General features: G+C 35.9%; 1 protein-coding gene across 7 annotated transcripts in view; it reads right to left on the minus strand.

Moving 5' to 3' along the window:
• NAV3 (neuron navigator 3) overlaps positions 1-23834 on the minus strand; it is an 803480-nt gene that overhangs the window by 20540 nt on the left and 759106 nt on the right. For 6 of the 7 annotated variants that reach the window (XM_064590847.1, XM_054506909.2, XM_054506908.2 and 3 more), the window contains 9 exons: positions 19127-19248; positions 18122-18142; positions 17265-17437; positions 15490-15643; positions 13896-14070; positions 9072-9175; positions 7016-7111; positions 6589-6757; positions 5026-5261 (listed from right to left, as the gene is read on the minus strand). In XM_064590847.1, coding sequence (XP_064446917.1) covers positions 5026-5261; positions 6589-6757; positions 7016-7111; positions 9072-9175; positions 13896-14070; positions 15490-15643; positions 17265-17437; positions 18122-18142; positions 19127-19248 — 1250 coding nt within the window. The remainder of the gene's footprint in view (positions 1-5025; positions 5262-6588; positions 6758-7015; positions 7112-9071; positions 9176-13895; positions 14071-15489; positions 15644-17264; positions 17438-18121; positions 18143-19126; positions 19249-23834) is intronic. The other variant, XM_045872918.3, reaches the window with a different exon arrangement.

Here is a 23834-nt window from a genome sequence, read left to right on the forward strand (position 1 = left end):
AAAAACGCTTTTTTTTTTCTTTTTTTTAGGGTCAGAGGGAGAAGCAGACTCCCTGCTGAGCAGGGAGCCCGATGTGGGACTCGATCCTGAGACTCCAGGATCATGACCTGAGCTGAAGGCAGTCGCTTAACCAACTGAGCCACCCAGGTGCCCAAAACACTTTTTAAATAACATTCTGAGGAGACCTAGAATTCACAGGAGGCATTAAACTTGTAGGCTGAAGCAAACAAACGACTATGCTCTTGGTACTTCTGCTTAGAGAATAGTTGAATATTTGGCCTCAGGTTACATGTCTCTATTTCACTGAAATGAGAATGGGTGGTTCAACAAAAATTTGAATGGTGCTGAGTTCCAAAGAATATGTGGAATTCATGTGCTGTATTTATTTAAATTTAAGAGATCCCAGCATGTTTTATGTACATCATTGTTCTCCTTGAAAACGACATATAAGACAGTTTTGAACAAAGTTTGGGGGGTGGTATCTGTATGGGTCTGTATTTGTGAAAGAAATCTTTATTGAAAGCCATTATACATTAATTATATATATATGTCTCTCTCCCCCTCACTCTCTCTCTCTCTCTCTCTCTCTCTCTCACACACACACACACACACACACACACACACACACACACACACACACAGGCTTAGCTCTTACCATGCCCCTACTACTTTTCCAATATTACAGTTGGGAAAACTAAGGCAAAGGAAATTCAGCAGTTTGCCTTAGATCCCACAGTTGGTCAGTGATAGGGACTTAATAAACTACTCCTTAAGAACATTTTTTATTGAGAAATAATTGACACACATCACTGCATAAATTTAAGGTGAATAGCATGATGATTTGATTTACACATATTGTGAAATGATTACTACAATAGGTTCAGCTAACATCCATCTTCTCATATAGACCCAATAAAAAAAGAAAAGAAGAAAAACGGACAAACATTTTCTTGTGATGGGAACTCTTAGAATTTACTCCCTTAACAACATTTCTATACATCATACAGCAGTGTTAGTTATGGTCATCATATTATATATTATATCCCAAGACTTATTTATCCTGTAACTGGAAGTTTATACCTTTTCACCATTTTCTTACAATTCCTGTCCCCCCTATCCTCTGCCTCAGGTAATTTTTTTTTTTTTTGAGATTCCATATATAAGTGAGATCATACAGTATTTGTCTTTCTCTGACTTATATCACTTAGCATAATGCTTTCAAAGTCTATCCATTTTGTAGCAAATGGTAAGATTTCCTCATTTTTTTATGGCTGGAAAATATTCCATTGTGTGTATACATATACATATATATGTATATGTATATGTGTATATATATCCCAATTTCTTTATCCATTCATCCATCCAGGGACACTTAAGTTGTTTCCATGTCTTAGCTATTGTAAATAATGCTTCTATGAACATGTTTGGTGGGGGTGGTGCAAACATTTTTTTGAGTTAGTGTTTTCATTTCCTTTGGATACATTCACATAAGTGGAAATGCTGGATCATATGGCAGTACTATTTTTAATTTTTTGAGGATCCTTCATACTTTTTTCCATAGTGACTATATCCATTAGCAATCCCACCAACAGTGTACAAGGGTCCCCTTTTCTCTACATCCATACCAGCATTTGTTATCTCCTGTCTTTTTGATGATGGCCTTTCTAACAGGCATGAGGTGATATCTCATTGTGGTTTTAATTTGCATTTCCCTAATGACTAGTGATGTTAAGCATCTTCTCATGTGTCTGTTGACCTTTTATATATCTTCTTTGGAGAATGTCTATTCAGGTCCCTTGTCCATTTTTTAATTGGGTCATATCTTTTCTTGCTATTGAGTGGTATGAGTTTTTCCTATATTTTTGACATTAACTCCTTCACAGATATATATATGGTTTATAAATATTTTCTCCTATTCTATAGGTTGTCTTTTCACTTTGTTGATGGTTTCTTTTGCTGTGCAGAAGTTTTTAGTTTGATGTATTCCCACTTGTTTATTTTTTATATTGTTGTTTGTACTTTAGGTGTCATATCCAAAAAATCATTACCAAGACCCATGTCAAGGAGCTTTATTTCTATGTTTTCTTCTTGGAGTTTCATGGTTTCAGGTCTTACATTTAAGTCTTTAATCCACTGCAAGTTAATTTTTTGAGTAATGTAAATATGTGTACAGTTTTATTCTTTTGCATGTGAATATCCAATTATCCCAGCATCATTTATTGAAGAGAATCCATTGAGTATTCTTGGCTCCCTTGTCCAATATTAGTTGATGGTACAGGCTTGGGTTTATTACCAGGCTTTTGATTCTGTTTCATTGTGCCTGCCAATTCTACGTGTCTGTTGTCATGCCAATACCATACTATTCTGATGACTATATCTTTATAGTATAGTTGAAATTAGGAAGTGTGATGTCTCCTGCTTTGTTCATCTTTCTCAGGATTTCTTTGGCTATTCAGAGTCTTCTGTGGTTCCATATATATTTTATGAGTGTTGTTGTTGTTTTTTTTTTTCTTTTACTTCAATAAGAAATGCCATTGGAATCTTGACAGGGATTGCATTGAATCTATATATAGCTTTTGGTAGTATTGACATTTTAATAATATTAATTCTTCCAACCCATGGACATGAGATGCCTACCCATTTATTTGTGTCTTCTTCAATTTCTTTCATCAATGTATTGTAGTTCTCAGTGTAGAGATTATCTCTTTAAATTTATTTCTAAGTATTTTATTGTTTTTGATACTATTATAAATGAGATCAACTTCTTTATTTCTTTTTCAGAAAATCCATTGTTAGTGTATAGAAACACAACAGATTTCTGTATGTTAATTTTATATCCTGAAACTTTACTAAATTTGTTAATTAGATCTAACAGTTTTTTGGTAGAGTCTTTAAGATTTTCTATATATAAAATGATGTCATCTGCATATAGAGACAATTTTACTTCTTCCTTTCCAATTCTGATACCTTTTCTTCTCCCCCTCCGACTCCCCCCTCCTTTTTCTCCTTCTCTTCTTCCTTCATCTTCTTCGCCTCATTGTTCTAGCTCGGACTTCCAGTACTATGTCGAATAGAAGTGATGAGAGTCAGCATCTTTGTCCTGTTCCTGATCTTAAAGGAAAAGCTACCAACCTTTTACCACTGACTATGATGTTAGCTGTGGGCTTATCATATATGGCCTTTGTTAAGATGTGTTCCATCTATACCTAATTTGTCTTAGTTTTTATCATGAATGATGTACTTCATAAATGCTGTCTCTGCATCTGTTGAGACGACCATATGATTTGTTTTCATTCTATTAATATGCCGTATCACATTGATTGATTTCTGTATGTTGAACTATCTTTGTATCCTAGGGATACATCCCACCTTATCATGGTGAATGATCCTTTTAATATGCTGCTGAATTTGATTTGCTGTATTTTTATTGAAAACTTTTACATCTATACTCATTGGGGATATTGCCTATAGTTTTCTTTTCTAGTGGTATCATTTTCTAGTTGTGATATTAGGATGATGCTGGCCTCATGAGTTTTGGAGTGTCCCCTCATCTTCAAATTTTTGAAAGAGTTTGAGAAGGATTGGTGTTAATTCTTCTTTAAATGTTTGACAAAATTCACCAGTGAAGCTATCTGGTCCTGAGCTTTTCTTCTTTGGGAAATTTTTGGTTACTGATTCAATCTCCTTACTAGTAATTGGTCTATTCTGATTTTCTATTTCTTCCTGATTCAGTCATGGTAAGTTATATGTTTCTAAAAGCTTTTCCATTTCTCTTAGGTTGTTCAGTTTCTTTGGAATATTGTTGTTCATAACATTAAGAAATGTTTTGTTCACTAAAATGTATGTCTAGTTTATTTCAAGAATCCAATCCGAATTTTGTAACTTGCATTTATTTCTGAAAATGTGTAGGCCTGAAGTTTCTGAGAGACTGGGTCAGTTTAGATCATCTAACCAGGTTATCTTCGGAAAAATAATATGAACCAGTGTCATATGGATTCCATCAAGATATTGCCCATAAGTTTCCTTTTTTTAAAAAAAAAAGATTTTAAAGATTTTATTTATTTGACAGAGAGAGAGAGAAGGAGCACAAGGAGGCAGAGCGACAGGCAGAGGAACAGGGAGAAGCAGGCTCCCCACTGAGCAGGGAGCCTGATGTGGGGCTCCATCCCAGGACCCTGGGATCAGGACCTGAGCTGAAGGCAGCCACTTAACCGACTGAACCACTCAGGTGCCCCCAGATGCAGTTTCCTAAGAGAAGCTTAGGTTGAATTGATTGAGAATGTAATGAGTACTTATAGGCAAAAATATTCCAGTGTTAGGAATATGTTAGGCATTAACTATTTTCTTTTTAGGGTTCTTTGTTTTACTCATAATATATGAAAGTACTGGCTAGGTTTTATAGACCCGTGATGCCTAATTAATAGCTGACAGTGTTCAAGCTGATTATTATGGTACATTAGACCTTAGTTGATGGCAAAATGAAATATGGTTCAATTTCCTAAGATTCCTAAGCAGAAATCCTATAGAAATAAAATGTAAGCAAATTGCTACTCCCAGAACTTCTCCCTAGACAATTCTAATCATACCCACATCCCCATTGCTGTAACACCCCAGTTAATTCCCACGTATTTATTAAGACCCAGGTCAAATATTGACTTTTTATAAAGCTCTAATTCTTCCAGGAAGAGTTCTATTTTCCCTTCTTGCTTCTACAGAGCTCTGCATGGATCTTTTTCTACTCCAACACTTCCCAAATGGTTGTCTAAGAGAACTGAGACAACAGAGGCTGTCATTTTCTTCTGTATATTCCCAGTGCTTGTGAAGTAACTGATAACTGAACATTACTGAATAAGTAGTCTTGCTTAAATTCATGAAACAGAGTTGAACCATCCACCAGATTTTAGTTTTAGTCAAAGAGATGGTATGTTTCCATGTTCAGAATGGGTTTCACGTAATCTTATAGCTTAATTGCTTAAAACCCTTATGGATAAATAGCAACAATTCTCTGAGGAATTTGTGACTTACCTTACTTGACTTGTGGTCCACATTAAAAGTGGCAATTGCATCCTCTGTTTTTTTCCTCCCAGATTTGGTTATTACATATTCGGCAAGTTTATTTGCTAAATAGGTTTTTCCAGTACCACTAGGTCCTGAGAGTATAATTCTGTGATGCTCCATCAACAAGTTAAAGTACCTTTGGGTAATTGGTTTAGGAATCAGTGTATCAAAAACAAAACTGTCCAAACTGTTTTCTTCTACCCCTGAAGGAAGAAACAAAAGGAACAGCATGCCTTATTGTTCTACAGAAGCTGGAATTTAAAATATAGCGTTAACCTGCAACAGAGTTTTATTAGTCATAGGAATGTAGGCCTGGTAAAATGCTTTCCTTGATATTTCTATCTCACAACCACGTGTTGCCATTTTAAGACAAAAAGCATTAGTAATAAGGCAGAGTGAGCAACCAAATGAAAGTAAGCCTGTTTCCTCTTGGTTCAGGCTTCCCTCCACTGTCTACTTCAGGTTTCCCACTTATGTTTCCAGAGAGAAATGAAAGAATTACATTAAATTCTATTATAGTATCGTCCTTCTCTTTGAACGTGGTGGTTTTGTTAAAAATAAATGTATATATTAAAATGTATGTGTGTTCTTCCCTTTTTCTTCCTATTTTCTCCTTCTCTTCATTCTCTTTTATCTCTCATTACAAACCCCAGCTGTACAACCACTTAAGCTCTTGAAGAATATGAATTGTGATATTTGGCAAGGAATTAAGAAGCAAAGCAACAGTATCTCCTTTTACTAACCCAAGCACCTTAATCACAAAATCAAATGTTGGCAAACTCCTCTATTAATCCAGTTTTTATAGATGTGCTCTGACTCTTTAACATATATGAAGAAAGAATTATGGAGACAAGTATACTTTAGATATTCCATTTGCCTATAATTAATCACATCATCCAAAGCAAACAGAATTTCTTAGCCCCAATTCTTAACATCTATTCTCTATCCCCAGTGGGTATTTATTGGGTACACATATTTTAAAATCAAAGATACAGTGATGAATATATTACTTTGGGATAGGCAAGGAATTCTTTGAGTCCTCCCTAAATGAAAGATGATAATGGAATAAATCTAGGAATTTGAAATTCCCTAAATCACATTCCTTTTCTTGAGTCTTAGAGAATCTTCAAAATTACATTCCAAGTTTCACATCCCAGAAGTCAAAGAATCTCATTTACTTGAATTTTAATGTTTTTATTATGATTTTAGTGTTTTAAAATAAGTATGTCCCATTTCATACTAAAACTATCAATGTAGTTAACATTTTTTATAACATATTTTCAAATATGAAGATCTGAAGTGAAACTAGAAAGAAAGAGAGAAAGGAAGGAAGGAAAGGAAAGGAAAGGAAAGGAAAGGAAAGGAAAGGAAAGGAAAGGAAAGGAAAGGAAAGGAGGAAGGAAGGAAGGAAGGAAGAAAAAGAAAGAAAGAAAGACAAAGAAAGAAAGAAAGAAAAAGAAAGCAAGAAAGAAAAAGAAAATGTTGGTTAAAAAAATACAGTTGTGTTTTTCTTTTCATTTTTGTTTTTACCTTTCAGGTTCACAGTAATGATGTTATTATCTCCAACAAGGTATCCACAAGGCAGCAGTTCAGGCACTTCTAGGCTATGGGATCTAATTAAATCTCCTATACAGTAGCTAGCAATGCAGTCAGAGCTCAGACCAAGGCTAGTGGATGTATCAATTCGGAACACATATTCCTAAAATGATACATACAAAAAGGAAGTCAAAACAGAGATTCAACTCATCTACAACAAATACAAAACTCATGGGCATATGAAGCTAGCCGTCAAGAATTTTAGAATGGGTAATAAAAGAATTATTAATATCACACAGCATAAAGAGAGAAAGCTTGAAATGGGAGCAAGGAAAAGCAGATATGTCTACATTATTAAAGCTAAGGAAAGCTTCTAAAATAAAACATATTCAAAAATATCAGGATATCTTACACAATTTACCTTAAAGAGACGTCTAATTACACCATCTAAGACATCCCACTTGGTTTTTCCACTAACGCCAATGGATCCTATCAAATATGCCTGAGACTTCTGATCCTAAATAAGAATAAAATAAAACATGATAAAACCCAATTGTATGTCTTGTTTTATCACTGCATTTTCTACTAAAATATATTAATATACTCATAATTAAGACTAAAATGTTTATTAAGCCTGTGGGTTTTATTGTAACAGACACATATGGTATATTATATAAAATAAAACATATCCCAACAAACTAAACAAATAAATTAAGTAACATCAACAGCAACAAGAAAGAAAGAGATGAAGTGGAATGGTATGGAAAACTGACTTGTGACCTGTTTGGTCACAATCCTGATTCTGGTCGCCAACTGCATTCATCCTTAAGAGGTGTTAGAATAATAACTGAGTCAGATATTAGGAGATATGGATTCTACAACACAGACTCTCTATCACCTAATTTAAAAAAATGTGACTTTAGGTAAGACACTTAGCCACCTCAGAGCTTCGATTTTTTCCTCTGTAACATTCACCTCTATAAGGGTAAATGATTATTATCATCATTTAGATATAATCCAAGTTAGAAGCCAATACTTTTTCTAGAAAAAGTTAAGAAATTCACAGCAAACCATTGTGGGTTTTTTTTAGTACTCTTATGGACTGAATGTTCATGTCTCCCCAAAATCATATGTTAGAGCCATAACCCTCAATGTGTTGATTTTTGGAAATGGAGCCTTTAGGAGGAAATCTGATTAGGTCAGTAGAATGGGGCTCTCATGATGGGATTAGTGACTCATAAGCAGGGGAAGGGAGAGAGACATTCATCTCTCTCTCTCTCTCTCCAAGTACACACACTTTGGAAAGGACATGTGAAGACATATCAAGAAGGTGGCTATCTGTAATACAATGAGAGACTCCTCAGTAGGAACCAAATAGGCCAGCACCTTGATCTTGGGCTTGACAATGGTGATAAAATACATTTTTGATGTTTGAGCCACTCAATCTATGGTATTTTGTTATGGCTGCCCAAGAAGACGAAGACATCTACTTTGGATGTTCAAAAGCATTGCTTTTGAAGAATTATTTTAAAAAAGGAAAACTTGTTTTCCACTATTCTAGTAACCCAGTCAAAATGAATGCTAATACCATGCTTTGTAAGTAGCTGCTTTTAAATTAGAAATAGTTTAAGCTTCACTGAGACTATTACAGTCTTTTGCATGAAGACCCACTTGGGAAAATCAGGCATAAATCTGCTGCTCAAGCAGAAAGTTTATGGCACTGGAATTCTTCGAATATTTGCTCAGTGTAAAAATTCACAGGTGCCATCTTACTTTCCAAACTTCACTACTTCAACTGTTTTAAAATTCCAAAGGAGTTTTTGTTTTTCTGTTTGGTAGGAAAAAAATTCAGAGACTTACAAATTTGTATTCTTGGCCACTCAACTACAAATTCAGCTTGAAATAATATTTTTAGTTTTAAAAAAGGACTTGAGTCATGATTTGATAGCATTTGGTTCAAGTTAAAATATTTTCCTCATCAGCTTAGACTTTGCTTAAAAATGATACATACAAGTAGCATCAATGGAATTGTCATACTAAGTTCAGTAAATATATCTTCCCAGCATCTAGAATATTCACATAGCTTATAGTCTCCTCCTATATTGACAGCTCGGTAACATGTTACTACACATCATAAATATCACCTGTATTTTACAGGTGACACAACAAGAATGTTAGACAAGATGCTGATGTCAAAGAAAGCAATGTTTCCTTTCTGAAGTTATAGAAATGAGAATGACAACCAATATTGTCACCAGTGAATGAACGTGATGTACCGAGACACATTTCTACTTATATGATGGTGCCATTTTTTTTTTGAGTCCCTAACTTTCATGTTTTTATAACATATTAGGCCAATGCCAAGACACACACTGCTGATAGTATATCTACCAGGACAAATATTCAAATTTAAAATACATTTGATTCATGGTCATGCTCATGCTCTAGTAATAAAGAATTCAAGATTAAGAACATACCTTTGCTCGGCCATAGCCCTTGCTTATGGAGACGATAATTTTCACACTGCGGCCATCTTTGTGTCCAGTTGCATCACTAGCACCAGCATCGTCTAGCAAAATATCTACCAAATTTTCAAAGAAATAAATACACATGCACACATGTGCACGCGCACGCGCACACACATACACACCCACGCACACCCACAATAGAGTCACATTAGCTTGGAATTGTTTATTTTCATTGTTTTCTTCCTCATAGTTTTCAGTGGGAATATTTGGCCTTTCTGTTTCCCATTCTAGCCTAACTCGTTTGAAAAATCTCAGCTTTCAAGAAGATGAATTAGTGTGGTTGGACTGAAGGTTCAATCTAAGAATTTATTTCTGCCTCCAAAGATCTTCACCCACAGGCTGGGCCATTGCCTTCAGATGAGGAAATAAGGGGTTTGTTTTTCTATTAGACCCAGGTCTGAGGAATACCTGAGTAATATTCAGTTACCATTGTAATGGTGACAAACAGAAAAGCAATTTGATTTTTCTATCCAACCTAAAATATCCAAGCTCAATACCCATGTAATTTACGAATGCTAAGGTGCTGAGATTGGCTGTCAAGTGAAATTATTTTCAAGCATTTGGCACATATCCAGCTATATTACTGCTTACCTTATGTCTATAACTGTTAGGTACTGTTATTGAATTTTAACCATAGCATTATACTTCCCTACAGAAGCACATTAATTATCACTCTCCTGTACCCTTTATGCTTATAGTTTTAAAACCAAAATAGTATTTCTAGTAATCAGCTAAGACTTACAGAAGCATGATAAAGCTAGCTAACCTTCAAAGCATCAGCCTTTAAATGGAATTAAAGATTAATTTTCAAAATATGAGATTAATGTCCAATTTGGATAATTATTAACATCAACTATCCCACATATATGTTTTCCTTTGACAATAATTTTATTATAGAGCCATGTTTAATATGAATATGGTGCTCTGTGGACAAAAGAAATTCAGTTACGTGCTAAAGAGCACATGTGTCTGGTCACAAGGGGCCTCAATTACTCTGACTGTAAATTTATAGAGATAAGGGCTATGAATGTAGTACCAGAGAAATGATAATTTAATCAAATAGCTTCTGAAAACAGAATGGTCCTATTATCTTAATAATTAAGAATATGCAATTTCACAAAGGAAGGAGTAAAAAAAAAAATGCCCTAGGACCCTAACAATCAAAAATCAACAGAATTTGAGGAATATGGATATTTTTTTGTTAGAAATTTTTAAATCATCAAAGATAACCTCCTTACTAGAAATTTAATTATTTTACCAGATTAATATGATCACAATCTCTCACCTTGTTGCTTATCTTAGTCAAAAGTAAAACTCTTCGCTAAGTGTCATTTAATCCTCTTGCTCTTTTTCTTAGAAGTTTAGATTGGCTTACTGTTGGCTGCCTACATCTAAATTTCTGGTAGGCTGTGACCAAATTATCTCTTTAGTACTTTGCTCAATTAGTCATAAATGTGTACAAATATTCAAAAATAGTTATTAAACCTAAATGATACCAGGAACTGTGCTGGGCATTAGGAATGAATACCAAGGTGAGAAGCAAAATGAATTTCTTGCTCTTTTGGAGTATACATTCTCAACAGGGTAATTTCAGAATGTGTCAAGCTCAAGAAATAATGGGCATGCAGCAGTGAAACGGTAACCAAAGGGAGGCAGCTCTACATGGATAGGTCATCCTGGAAGGCTTCCTTGAGGAGGTGCTGTTTGGAGCTAAGACCAGCAAGAAAGACCTAGGAAAAGAGGTCCAGAAAACAAGAACAAATGCAAAAGCCTTGATGAAAGAGCTAGGTGTGTTCAAGGCTCATACAAATGCTCTGGGTGGCAGGGGTGGGGAGATCAAGTTGGGGGGCGGGGGAGAGTAGTATGAAATGATGTTGAGGTGGACAAGGGCCAGATCATGAGCAGCCTAGTACTCCATAGCAAGGCATTTAATCTGATTTCTGATCTACTTCTCTGCTCAGGTTTGCTTTGGAACCTGTTATTCATTTCATGTTATGCTTACTTTTAAAAACTGTGCTTAAAATATGGAATTTCTTCTGACAGCGGTGAAGTAAATATTTACCAATAAATGAATGAATGTCTCTATTCGACTTCTCATATGTGGTTACTTAAAGCAAAATGAATATAGTACTGGAAAGGTCAGGCACTGGATTCGTACAGACCTGGGTTCAAATATTAGCTCTGCCTCCTACTAGTCCCATGATCTTGAACAAATTATTATCGTCTCCTTCCTCAATCTTGGTCTCCTCATCTGTAAATGGGGCTCAAACACCACCTACTTCATAGGGCTACATGCTCTTACAGCACTTTATCCTCAGTGTTTAATAAGGTCAGCTGTTCTAACCATTATTCCCTTTCTCTATGTGTTTGTGTCTCATTCTCTTCACAGTGAGGGGAGAAGCACATCATGACTCACTCTGTGTCTTCCCCTGTTCCCAATATATTGATAAGATGATCATCTGAAGAAACAACTCCAAGAAAAAAATGAAAAACAGTAAATTTGAGGTTTTCTGTGTATGTGTGTTTTTTCGGGGTTTTTTTTTTTTTTTTTTTTTGGTTTGTTTTTGTTTTTGTTTTTTACGGAAAATAAGTCATGGTCCTCTGTCAATATTTTGAAAGAAGAATAAAAATATCTGCCATTCTAGTTACAATCAAGTGAAATTCTGACCAAAAAAAAAAAAGACTTTTCAACTTGTCTTTACTGGATATATGGAATATGCAGTTATATTTCAGGAACCAAACATTTGTCAATTATCCACATGCCTGCCTACTTCTCACCTTTTTAAAAAAAAATAATCATGAACCCTAGAAAGTTTTTTTGCTAAAAAGCCCCAATGGAAAGGCACTTCTGATTTCTAATTTTGAACCCAGTAAACAAGAGTGAAGGCAGTGAAAACAGTATCCTACTCATGTAATTTAATATTTTGTTAGTTCAGATACAATTATCACTAATGAGAAATAATTAGGGAAATAAAATAATATTGAACTGCAAATAAATAATGAGTAATAAGAAGTACATTTTTGAAACCCCCCTCCAAAAATTTGCCCCAAATTCTGAATCACGGACATCAGTATTTTCAGTCTGATGAACACAGAAACTATACTTGATTTATTTATCTTTATCTTTATGAATTTTAGTCCTTCCTGGACATGAATTTTAGTTTCATTTTTATTTGGCTTCTATTTCTAAACTATCTTTAGTACTAACCATGCCTCCTTTAAACCTTATTATATTTCCATGAGATAAAATCATGTAACAAGCAGTGAAATCCTGCCATGACGCCATCCTGTGAGGTACAAGCCTATGACTTTCCTTAGGAGTCAACCCAGGACAAGAGAGTTACTGACTGCCTTTGGCTATGGACCCTGCTTCACTTCCCTATTAGGTTCATCACCAACAAGCCCCATCACTAACAAGCCAACATATAGGAATTGCTCAGAGCTCCCAGAATTTAAAGGTTTTGTTTTTTCTTTTTTAGCATCTTTTGAAGAATTTGGGTGATAACACCTTACAATTTACACATTCAAGTTACTATCGTAGTCCCATAGCTCTAATTTACTGTTTGATTTATTATAAGTTCATTTAATTATGACATCTCTCTGTTTCTTCTTGGCTACTAATACTCGTTTTACTTGATGCTTATTCTCAGAATTCATTTCCTTTCCCCAATACCTGCCAAATGTTACAGACAGTGTTTTCCTGAATTTCAGGGAGTTCCTACTTGTCTTTTAGTTCCCACTTGTCTTTTCTAAGAAGAAAGCCCAGTTATACATTTGAGCCATTCATTTTACATTATGAAGGGCAGATATAACAATAGAATTGTTAAAATTCTGACTTTCTAGAAGAGATGCAATTTATTAACAATTTAATCAGTAACAGCATGCTGGGTCTCTGTTTCTCCTCTTCATTTTCTTCTTCTCTATTTTAGTGTAATTTAAGGCAAGCCGGGAAGAACTATATAGTTGTATAATGGAATCTACAGTTACCCAGGAACATGTATATCATTGGTTTCCAAGCGTCATCTGGTGGCTATGCTTTGCAATTACCACAGATCTTCATGTAAATCTCTCCTAAACTAAATCTTCTATACATAAAATGATTCACTGCCATAGGAGCAGTTACACTTTATAACTGAAGAGTTTTATCACATTAAGACAACATTATGTCAGATGATTCTATTTGCAATGAAATAAAACTGTACCCCGGTCCCATCATTAGTACCCCTGAACACAACAGAATCCAGTGAGTTCTTTTCATTTGTTGGAAATTTAATAGAACTGTGCCCTGGGTGATGTAGTAGCATTATGTTCTCTCTGGGCAACATCATGCAAGATCATCTGGTCAAATTTACGGAGAGGTCCTGATACACTCGTAAATGGGCTTTGTACCCTTAAAATACTATAAAATTGCATGGGATTACTAGTATTATATTTATAAGTACTAATGATCACCACTGAGAACATTTCCTTATTGTGTTTGTAATCATTAAGAAAGTACTTCTCAAGCACAAGTAATTTTTTTAAATGACACGAAAACCATTGTCTCTTAAGTCTTTCACTCTTTCACAGAGAATGTTCTTTTAAAGTTATAACAAAGTAGAAGAAATTTTTAAAAGAAGAATGGGGCTATTTCCGAGAACTAAGAGGGCTAACATTTTTCCAAGGGTAAGGTGAGAACAGGGGTGGGTGACATTCCCCAAATTCCAGCCCCCCCCCCCCCCCCACTAAGCCACAGGCATGATTTGATTCAGGCAGGTATGTGCACAAAATTACCTGAGGTAACAGACTCTGTGATGTTCAGATTGTTTAGGGAAAGTCCTAACGACTGCCGTGAAGATGAGGAGGATGTGCTACTTGAGGATTCTGACGGTGGACGAGCAGGCTTAGCCGTGTTACCAGTTTCTGCCTTCAACCGGTCATTTTCTGCCTTCAGTATTTCTATTTCGTTCTGTTGTGAGGATGGGAAACATGAAAGAAAAAAAAAATCCAGCTAGTTTGAGTGAGAAAAATGGTACCAACGCTTTTATCAGAGTTGATGATTTAGTTTATTAAATAAAGCATGTGGTGATATGTTAAGTAAACAAATATAAATTACGAAAACAGGATTTTCTCCACAGAAGGAAAGTTAACTTACTCTCATTCTTACATACGTATACTCATGTATTCACAAATATAGATGCACTAACCATTAGAATTTGTTTAGGTATTTTTTGAATATACCATATATTTGAGGAGTCTTCCAGGACTTGGTCCCATTTGAATCAAGAATAATAATATTTAAAGCATTCATAAAATTTCTCACCTTATTGTTTTAAAAGATTTTATTTATTTATTTGACAGAGAGAGAGAGAGCACAAACAGGGGAAGCGGCAGGCAGAGGGAGAAGCAGGCTCCCCACTGAGCAAGGAGCCGGATGCAGGACTCCATCCCAGGACCCTGAGAACATGACCTGAGCTGAAGGCAGATGCTTAACTGACTGAGCCACCCAGGCATCTCCCAAAATTTCTCATTTTAAACATACTGTTAAAATCTTACAGGTAAATAATGCCATTTGTAATACTCTGAACTCATGAAGAGTTGAAAACCAGAGTCAGAAACAATACAAATACGATGATTTAAAATTACTTCAAAACCCCAGCTAACATCTGAAAAAGTTTCTGTTCCTTCAAATTGAGGGCACTAGGCTCATAAAAACCACAAAGACCTTTTGGTGAATATTCATAGTAGCAGATAAATCTGCTCAGCAATGAGCTTTTCTTGTTTCAGTCCTCTGCGGTACCCAGGGATTACAGGTTTACAATAATAAAACGAAAATTCAGTCTGGGCACAGACTGGTTCTGAAATTAGCCTTCAGATACTTCCCCAAAATACAAAAGCTTTACTTTTACAGATGGCATTCTACATCACTTTTACTTTCATATTTAGAAAGCTTGTGTTAAATTTCTGTAGTTTCCTCATTACTTTTTTTTTCCTCAATAGAAAATAGGTAAAGGCAACTGAAAGTCAGATTTCAAAAGAAGGGAGAAAAGCCAACACAAAGATAAATCATGGGAAAGTGAAGACACAAGGTTTGTAGTAGTTTCTCGACAAGCTCAGCTCTCAAGTGAATCCAATCACTGGTATGAGTGTCTTGAATGGCCCTTGAGTGTGACTGGCCAGTCAGTACTCTCACTTCCAAGCCTGGCTTTGACAAAACTCTCCGTTCAGTGTTAGGAAATGAGGTGCAAATATTGAATAAACAGAGTGTGTTTCCACGGTCGGTTTAAAAGGTAGATTTGTTTTTATAATAACCAAGAGTGGCAACGAAATAGTATTTATCATCTCTCCTCTTTGCTCCTTCCACTTTGGAAGGTGCGTCAGCACTGACCTGCATCCGATTCATAGCTTCCCGGATCTGGTCAAGATGATGAGCAGAGCTGAGGGCTTCCAGTCGAATATCTGTTAATTTTAATTCCTTTTCTCTGAGCTCACTCTTCAGCTGCAGAATTATCTCTGCCTCAGCCTCCGTGCATTCACAGATCCTGAAGAGGGAACCAAACACAAAATCAGTTGTCGGGAGGGAAGCCAGAGCATCAGGAAAACCAATGCTTCTTTTAAGGCTGAACTGCAATATTATCCAGCAGCTACAGAAATTCTTTGCTGCTGGCAAAACCTAAAGAGAAGGAAAAAGAGTTTTACAAACAGTAATACATTCACAGGTTCAAAACTGAAAACAGGAGCTGTCTTTTTCCTTTAATCCTTTCTTCCCATTTTTCTGAAGTTTAAAAACAATCCATTATTACTCAATACTAAGTAATCTTCAAAATACCCTTGTGGCTGATATTCATGGGGCTGCATAGCATTACACCATCTCATTCCGCCATTTTTCAAGGGACCTAAATCTCTATTTGCAACTTATGAAATATTCTTTTTTTTAAAAGCAGTTATGATGTTCTTAAAACACTGATTTCTTTTTTTTTGCAAAACTGTGCAAAGTATAACATTATTTGCCACAACACTGTCTTCAAGTTACCATGAAAATCCAATACAAATATTGTAGGAAATAAATCAGGGAGATTAGTTTTGGACATTTAAATAATGGATGAGTGTTATAGAATTCTCCTGTAGGCTCAGCTGATTTAGGAGATCAAAGCTAATGAAGCTAAATCACAGGTTTCAACCCATGCAAGAGGGCTAGTCGAGGGCTGCTTGAAGGTCATATACGTTACTTCCTTATTATTTTGTTATTGTTATTTTGTGGGCAGTTTTGCAGGAAATACAATGCAAGAACTTGCTTTTTATTAACTAGTACCTCTTCCATTTAAAATGTGAGGGCTATGTTGTTGGTTACAAAATGATAGTGCTAGGTTCCTCCTTCCTATATAAGTGGTGAAATTATCGGGGATACCCAAGTGTCTTAAATGGTCCTATTGTGGCTCTGTCCTACGTGACAGTTCTATACTAGTCATTGTCATGGGCATACAAGGAAATTTGATTTTAAATAGTATATAAAACAGAGAATCACCTCATCAGAGTACATGTTATACGTTCTCAAGGTTTCATTCATTCTTGTAACATCAAATGGTGAGCTACTATAAAAATGCTATGCTAGGTTATCTAGTGGAATTAAAGGCAAATGGATTACAGCTTGGTTTTAGGAAAACAAGCTGGACTTCAAAACCAGAGACAGAGGAGGTTTTTATCATTGAAATGCATGCGAGTGATTTTAGAAAGAGCAAAGGCAAATGCTGCTGAGGTTAGAACCAGGAACTTGGCAAGTTGCATGCATCACATGCCATTTTACCGGGATCTATGTTTGTAGATCACAGGGCCATTTTGCCGTTTCTTTGGTGGCCAGACAAGGGGTGACCTGCATTGAATGCACAGTGAGACAGAGACATGGGCCAATGCCAGTGAAAAGAAGTGAGACTGATGACTCAGAAGAGTGGAGAGTGAGATCACAAGGCACTCAAATTCTAACATGTGAAATGGGAAGGAGAAACGAGGGCTGTCCATAGTTCCAGGGAAGACTGGAAAACGACCGGCACAGATGGTGTCGCCGCTGTGAAGGCACAACCCGACTGCGTTTACATCACAAACAGGGGCTTGGCCTGGAGGTGTTTTTTAAAAAGACTTCAGCATCCTGCAGAGGGAGTGACTTACGCTGAGGCCGACTGTGAGGGCTTCATGGATGTGGCCCCGCAGTCCCCCGCAGTATGGGGCACTTTCGGTGACGCTGGGAGGGATGAGTCAGTAAGCTCTTCGATGTCCGAATGTGAGGAAGGAGGCTTGGTGGACTTTTTCTTCCCAAAGGCTTGTTTGAATGAGCTTCTCAGCTGAAAAGAGGACAGAAATTACCTTTCGTGTCTATTTGCATTTGGAGAATTTGGCTTTGGGGCGTTAGTTTGCAGATGCCATCCTAGCCACTGCCTGGGGTCAGTATGTACAAGCAGAGTATTAACAGGTGCAGCACGGTATCTCTAGAAAAAAATGATACCGCGTTTTGTGTTTTGTTTTATTCTTATATTAATCCAGCGCAGCGCAAACACGGAAGGCTTTGAAATAGTGCAGGGTCAAGGGCATGGCTGTCAGAGCACTCATTTAAAACTAAGTACCTTGAAGGGATCTCCACTCCCAATGCTTCTCTCTTCAAGGCAATTTGTTTTAAATGGCCACTTTAGCGCTACAATCAAGTCATGTCCTGCTGACAGTATAAACTTAAAAAGCAAAATGAAATCAAATTCACCTAACACTTCATTAATTGTGATTTTCTATTCAAATTTTCAATTCCCGTACTATTCAAAACCAGAATTGGTATCCCCTACAGTTCTATTCAGAAAGTGGTTTTGACCTCTTCTCTTTAAAATTTGAGATTAAAATGAAAAGACACAAAGAAAAGACATACAAGGTAATCTGTTTTTAAAAGGTATAAAAAGCCTACTGCCAAAATGAATAGCATTCATGCCAAGGTAGGGTATTTTTTATAGATGCATGCCAAATTGTCCACGGTTTATATTCACCTCACTTCCTCTAGAGTTCACCTTGCAGAAACATGAAAGAGTGTGGAATTACAAATCAAGGGAATGAAGGCTGATCAGTATTTTAAAATATTACCTGTATAAACATTTTTTTAAAACAAAAGAGATATTTCTTTCATTATTTATAGTAGGCACTCCAGCAAAATCCTCTGATAGTTATGTTCTGGATTTCATCAGTAGTTGTACTTATTTAAAAAAACTACCTTTGGTTCATGGTATTAAAAGAAATCCTTTACTGCATGGTTTTTAAACATTTTGTTGTGATAGCATCTTCCCTTCAGTTTTTTTTGAGCAATTGCTTAATATCATTAAATTCTATATCTAGCAAATGTAAAGCACTGTTCTGTGAAAGTGCATCTCTGTATTTCTGCTATATTCTCTTTAAAAAAAAAAAAAAGAAAGAAAGCAGACCCTAATGTGGTTGATTTCTGAGGAGGTGAAGCTTTATTCACACTATGCCCTGTTGAAGTGAGAGGTGGGGAGGCTTTCAAGGTTTCTTCTGTCCTTTTTTTACAATTCATTTCTTCTCCTCTTCCTCCATGCCCACCCTCAGTATCACCACCACACCACCATCTTTTCTTCTTCCTCATTCCCACAGTAAACTTCTGCCTTGTCATTTAGTAACAGATGTCATCTTATTTTTCCTTACAATGACTTTATAAAGTCGGTATTAATTATCCTATTTTTGTAGATGAGAAAACGTAGGCCCCCTCAAAAAGTGAAGTAGCCTGCCTAAATGGTGCAAGTAGTAAGTGGCAGAGTTGGGATTCAAACCCAAGACTAGTCCTGACTAAAACATACACTCCTCAGCACCATGCCACCCTAATTTTGGTGATGAGTACAGCATTCCAGGGGCCAGTCACTTGAAGGAGACTCTTCGTAAACTGCTACAGATTTCTAAAGCTCCAAAGGGGAAAAAAAAAAAAAAAAAACCTGACTCATTGTGCACTAATAAGCTTTCGAATGAGATGAATGACCAGGGCTTACCCAGTTTTTCTTTTTCTTTTTCTTGGAGTCAGCATCATTACCACTACCAATGCTGGAATGGCTTGTGGCACTGTTGATACTAGAAACACTTTCAGAGGAATGCTGTCTTCTGATGCGGAGATCTAGCAACAGACAGAGAGCAGCACGTTACCTCCTAAAGACTTTCACTGTGAACGAATAAGACTTTTAGGCTTTCGGAGAGGAAGTCTGCTGATAAAAGTCAACATGGCTTTGTACAGATCATTTCAGTGCAGTTTTGGTTTTATAAGTTTAATAAAGTACCACCTTATTTGCTTTAATTAACTGGGTTATCGGCATTAAGATTCACTGGGTATCTCATATAAGTTTGTAGCTCTGGTGGTTTAATGAGTTCTGAGTTTCATCCAAAAATGAAACGCTATGCTAGTGATTTCTACTGAATACCTGGATCAGGCAGATTTTCCGAAGTGATTTATTCCAAATGATTACTTCCGTGGAGTAAATGGAAACTCATAATAGCATGAGAATTAATTGTGTCTTTTTATTATTAGTGCTTTGAATAAAGCTACCGAAGCTAAATATATTAATTTTCCATTTCATAGAATCATACAATGATAGAGCCAAAACAAACCTTGGAAGTTATCTAAGCAATTCAATTCACAGATGACGAAATTGAAGTACAAAGAAGTAACTTGACCAAGGTCAAAGAGCCAGTGAGGGAAAGGTGCTCAAGAGAGAAACTGCATAGACTGCATGTGTAAACTAAACAGAAAACATATTTAAGACAGTGCAATTCTTCCATCATAATCCCACCCATGACTTGGAATAGTAATGACAGTAATAATAATAACACGTAATAATAAAGCTAGCTTTTACTATGTGTTTACTCTGCCCTGTGATTACCTAATTTCATTCTTTTTTTTTTCTTTTAAAGAATTTACTTACTTATTTGAGAGAGAGCACAAGCAGGAGGAGCAGCAGAGGGAGAGGGAGAAGCAGACTCCCCACTGAGCAGGGAGCCCGACACGGGGCTCAATCCCAGGACCCTGAGATCATGACCCGAGCCGAAGTCAGATACTTAACCCGACTGAGCCGCCCAGGTGCCCCTTATCTAATTTCATTCTTAAAGCAAGGTGCTGAAGTAAGTTTAATTACTAAAAGTAATTTCATCAGAGTCACAAAGCGGAAACGCAGAAGAGCCAATCTGACACCTACACAGATTCTAACGTCTGTTGTGCTGCCATGGGATACAGGTTTGCCATACTTCTCAAAAGCATGTAGTGCTGCTTTAGTTACACCAGGTAATTTGAAAAAAAAAAAACATTTGATATTTAATCACGTTTTGAAGATACCCACTTACTCCATACAGTCAGCTTATAAGATTTATAAGTTGTTGAAATTGAAATTTTATCTACGTACGGTGAACTGAAATTGCTAGTGGAGACACTAAGAACTTATAAAATTGTTTTTAAGGTTAAATCTGCTTTAAGGCCAAACCTATTACCTTATTTAATTGGCATCAATTAAGGTTTGCCAAGTACAAAATTTCAGTGGAACTTCTAAGATGTCAGAAATTACTATATAGCTTTCAAAAAGTTTCCATAGAAACAAGAGTATAAAATCAAAGTCTTCCAGTTGACTGATTTATTTAATATTACAACACCCCATGACAATGAAACTATAACTGTTACTTTCAAATATAATAAGTGACTATATGTGTGGGTATGTAATACATGTATACATATCTCTAACCTTATAGTCATACATACGTAGCAGTAAGTACCTTAATTTTTCCATTAAGATAATAAGTATGCTGACAAATTTTATAGGAGGGAAAAAATAAAACTATTTTTCAGAATCCATAGATTTTGGCTCTTAAAAGTACTTTAAAAAATAATGATGAGAATATTTATTGTATTTATATGCCCAAAATATTGCCCAAAATATTACCAATGTCAAAACTTAAATCAAGGCATTTATTTATGTGTGCTATTTTGATTGAACTTTGACAAAGGAGCATAGTATCCCTTAATCAACGAATATGGAAGTTATATGAATAAAGAAAAGAAGAATACGTTGGTATTTATTTGTGTGTTAAATTTCTGCTGCGGTTGGCTACAAGCTTTTGTGATCAAGATATATTATTTGTTAGGTTTTTCCCTAGTAATCGACTTTCACAAATGAAGCAATTGTACTGTGTTAAAGTACTCCAGAGTTTTTATTATATCCAGAATTAATAAATTGCATTTGACTTTGATTAACCCTCAAAATTTAAGGAGATGGCTATGTTCTTATAATCATAAATCAAAAGTAGTCCTTAGAGGTATTATCTACCTTCAATTATGATGGCATTTACCAACAAAGATTAGCAAAGGAATGATCTCAATAATATCATGGAATGAAAGGAATGCATTTTACTCATCTCTAACAATTCCTTTCTAGTGCTTGTAAGTATTTGATTCAGTACATGTGGCATGATAGAGCTTAGTAAAGAATGGTTGACCAAATGGATATCAACAGTACAAGTGAATGGAGAAGCTTATTTTAGAAGTCTGTTTTTCAGTTATGTGTTTGTTCATCCATTCGTTTCCTCTTCTTACCCTTCATACCAGCACTGCCCCAGTTCAAGCTATGACTCTCTTACCAGCTTGACAGCAAGAATAGCTGTCCAACTTACTCACCTTCAAACCATTCAATAGACAGTAGCTAGAGAATTCTCTTTAAAAGGAAAACATCATCACTGCCTTACTTAGGATTCTTCAATAGGTTCTCATTTTAAAAAGAAAGAAAACATTTCAGCTCTTAAATAGGGCCTAAAAGTCTCTCAGTAATCTGGTCAGTACTTACCTCTCTAACCTGGTTCTACGTGTTGTACCTTTGCTCATTGTATCAGTTCCATAAGGGCACTAGTCCATTTTCTATCTCAAGACTCTTCTAGAATATTCCTCTCTCAATATTTACCAGATGAGTTGATCATTATTCCTTGGAGCTCCCCTTAAATGCTGTTATCTGGGAAAGGCATTTCCTGACCATGAACCTCTATGAGGTTCCCTGACCCTTGCTTTCTATGCCATCTATTCTTGTCCATTTTATATCTTATAACTATTTTGGCATACATATTCAGCTACACCAACGATCACAACAATTATTTATTTCCTGCTTTCTCACAAGACTAAAAGCTTAATGGAAACAAAGATTATATCCTTTTGCTCATTTTATGTATCCCTCCCACATTTCTGAGCAGAGGAGTTCCTTTTTTTCAGTTCCAGTAGGTATATTAGGCTACCTGTTGCCTATGATAAAAAGAATCCGTCCAGAAAGTTTTACTTGAGTGACTTGTACTGTGTTAAAGAAAGGATTAAGCCTTTTAAAATCCCTTCTGGACCTATTTACGACATGAAGATTTAGAACATAAGCTGCTTTATTATAGCTCTAAGATAAGCTTTAAATATGCAGTAATTTTCCATGTGGCATATAAATCAACTCTCCCACATGGAAAGTTGCTAAATTTTTAACAGAAGTAGCTCCTAGGGAACTAGTTTTTCCTTCAATTTAAGTATATCTCACTTTATATAATAAATTCAAGTATTTAAAAATTACATTTTTTTAAATCAAAATTCAAATAAGTCCTTTTGGTGTGTAAGGCATCATCATAGCCACGTGGATTGAAAAAACAAACCACCCTACCATTGATCAGAAAAGGCAGGCCTTAAATAAATTAAGGCACCAAAGTATACTACACATTTGGATAGAAGTACAGTTATTTCCAGAAAGATATCACAAGGGGACCTCATCCAGCTTAAGGGTCAAGGAGACATATTTAGGCCAACTCTTATAAGGTCTCAAAAAGTTTTTATGCTGAACAAACAAGGCAGAAAATTTTAAGTAGATATAACCAGAACATATAAAGAACTTTCAGAAAATTGGAAGAAATTTGGGGTAGCTGAAATATACAATGTGACAAAAAAGCAGAGAATAAGGTCTAGAGCAGTGTCTAGCTAATAAGTGGCAGTCAATAAATATTTGCGGAATGAACAAAGCTGGGGAAGAGAGATTATGTCAAGTTAAGTTTGTATTTCATCCTAAAGGCAATGGGATACCTGTTGTTGACAATTGCTTTGGTTTCAGTGTGAAGAACCACTTATAAAGTGGTATAAGATTAAAGGCAGGAAGGATTTAGGAGTTTTTGGTCATAGTTCAGGGGAGAGATGAGGGATGGTGATAGCAGGATGAGAGAAAAGGGAACAGATCCAAGAGATATTTAACAGCTGGAATCAACAGAACTTGGTGATTTAATGAATGAGGAGAAGAGGATTTATGAATGACATCTAGATTTATGGCTATATGGGAGGATGATGGTGCCATTTACTGAGGCAAGGAATACTGAAGGCAAAGCAGGCTAAGAGGGAAGATGACAAGTTCAAATTTGGAGATGTTGAATTTAGCATGACAAACAGCCATCTAAAGATAACCAAATGGAGCTCTCTCTCTGGGGCAGCTAGATTTATAGATCTGTAACTCAAGAGATGAGCCGGGCTTGGAGAGATATATTTGACAGCTATCAACACATAAATGTTAAATATAGCTAGAGGATTAGGTGAGTTTGTACAGACTTTTAGATAGGATGAAGAGAATCACAAAGTACCAAATCATAAAGGAAGTGAGTTGAGGACTGGGTTCTAAGAAATACTAACATTTAACAAATGGATACAAATGAGTGAACTTGCAA

This window comes from Mirounga angustirostris, unplaced genomic scaffold (assembly GCF_029215605.1).
Source record: "Mirounga angustirostris isolate CCGP_5_RB_7025 unplaced genomic scaffold, mMirAng1.0.hap1 SCAF_5, whole genome shotgun sequence".
NCBI classification, from domain to species: Eukaryota; Metazoa; Chordata; class Mammalia; order Carnivora; family Phocidae; genus Mirounga; species Mirounga angustirostris.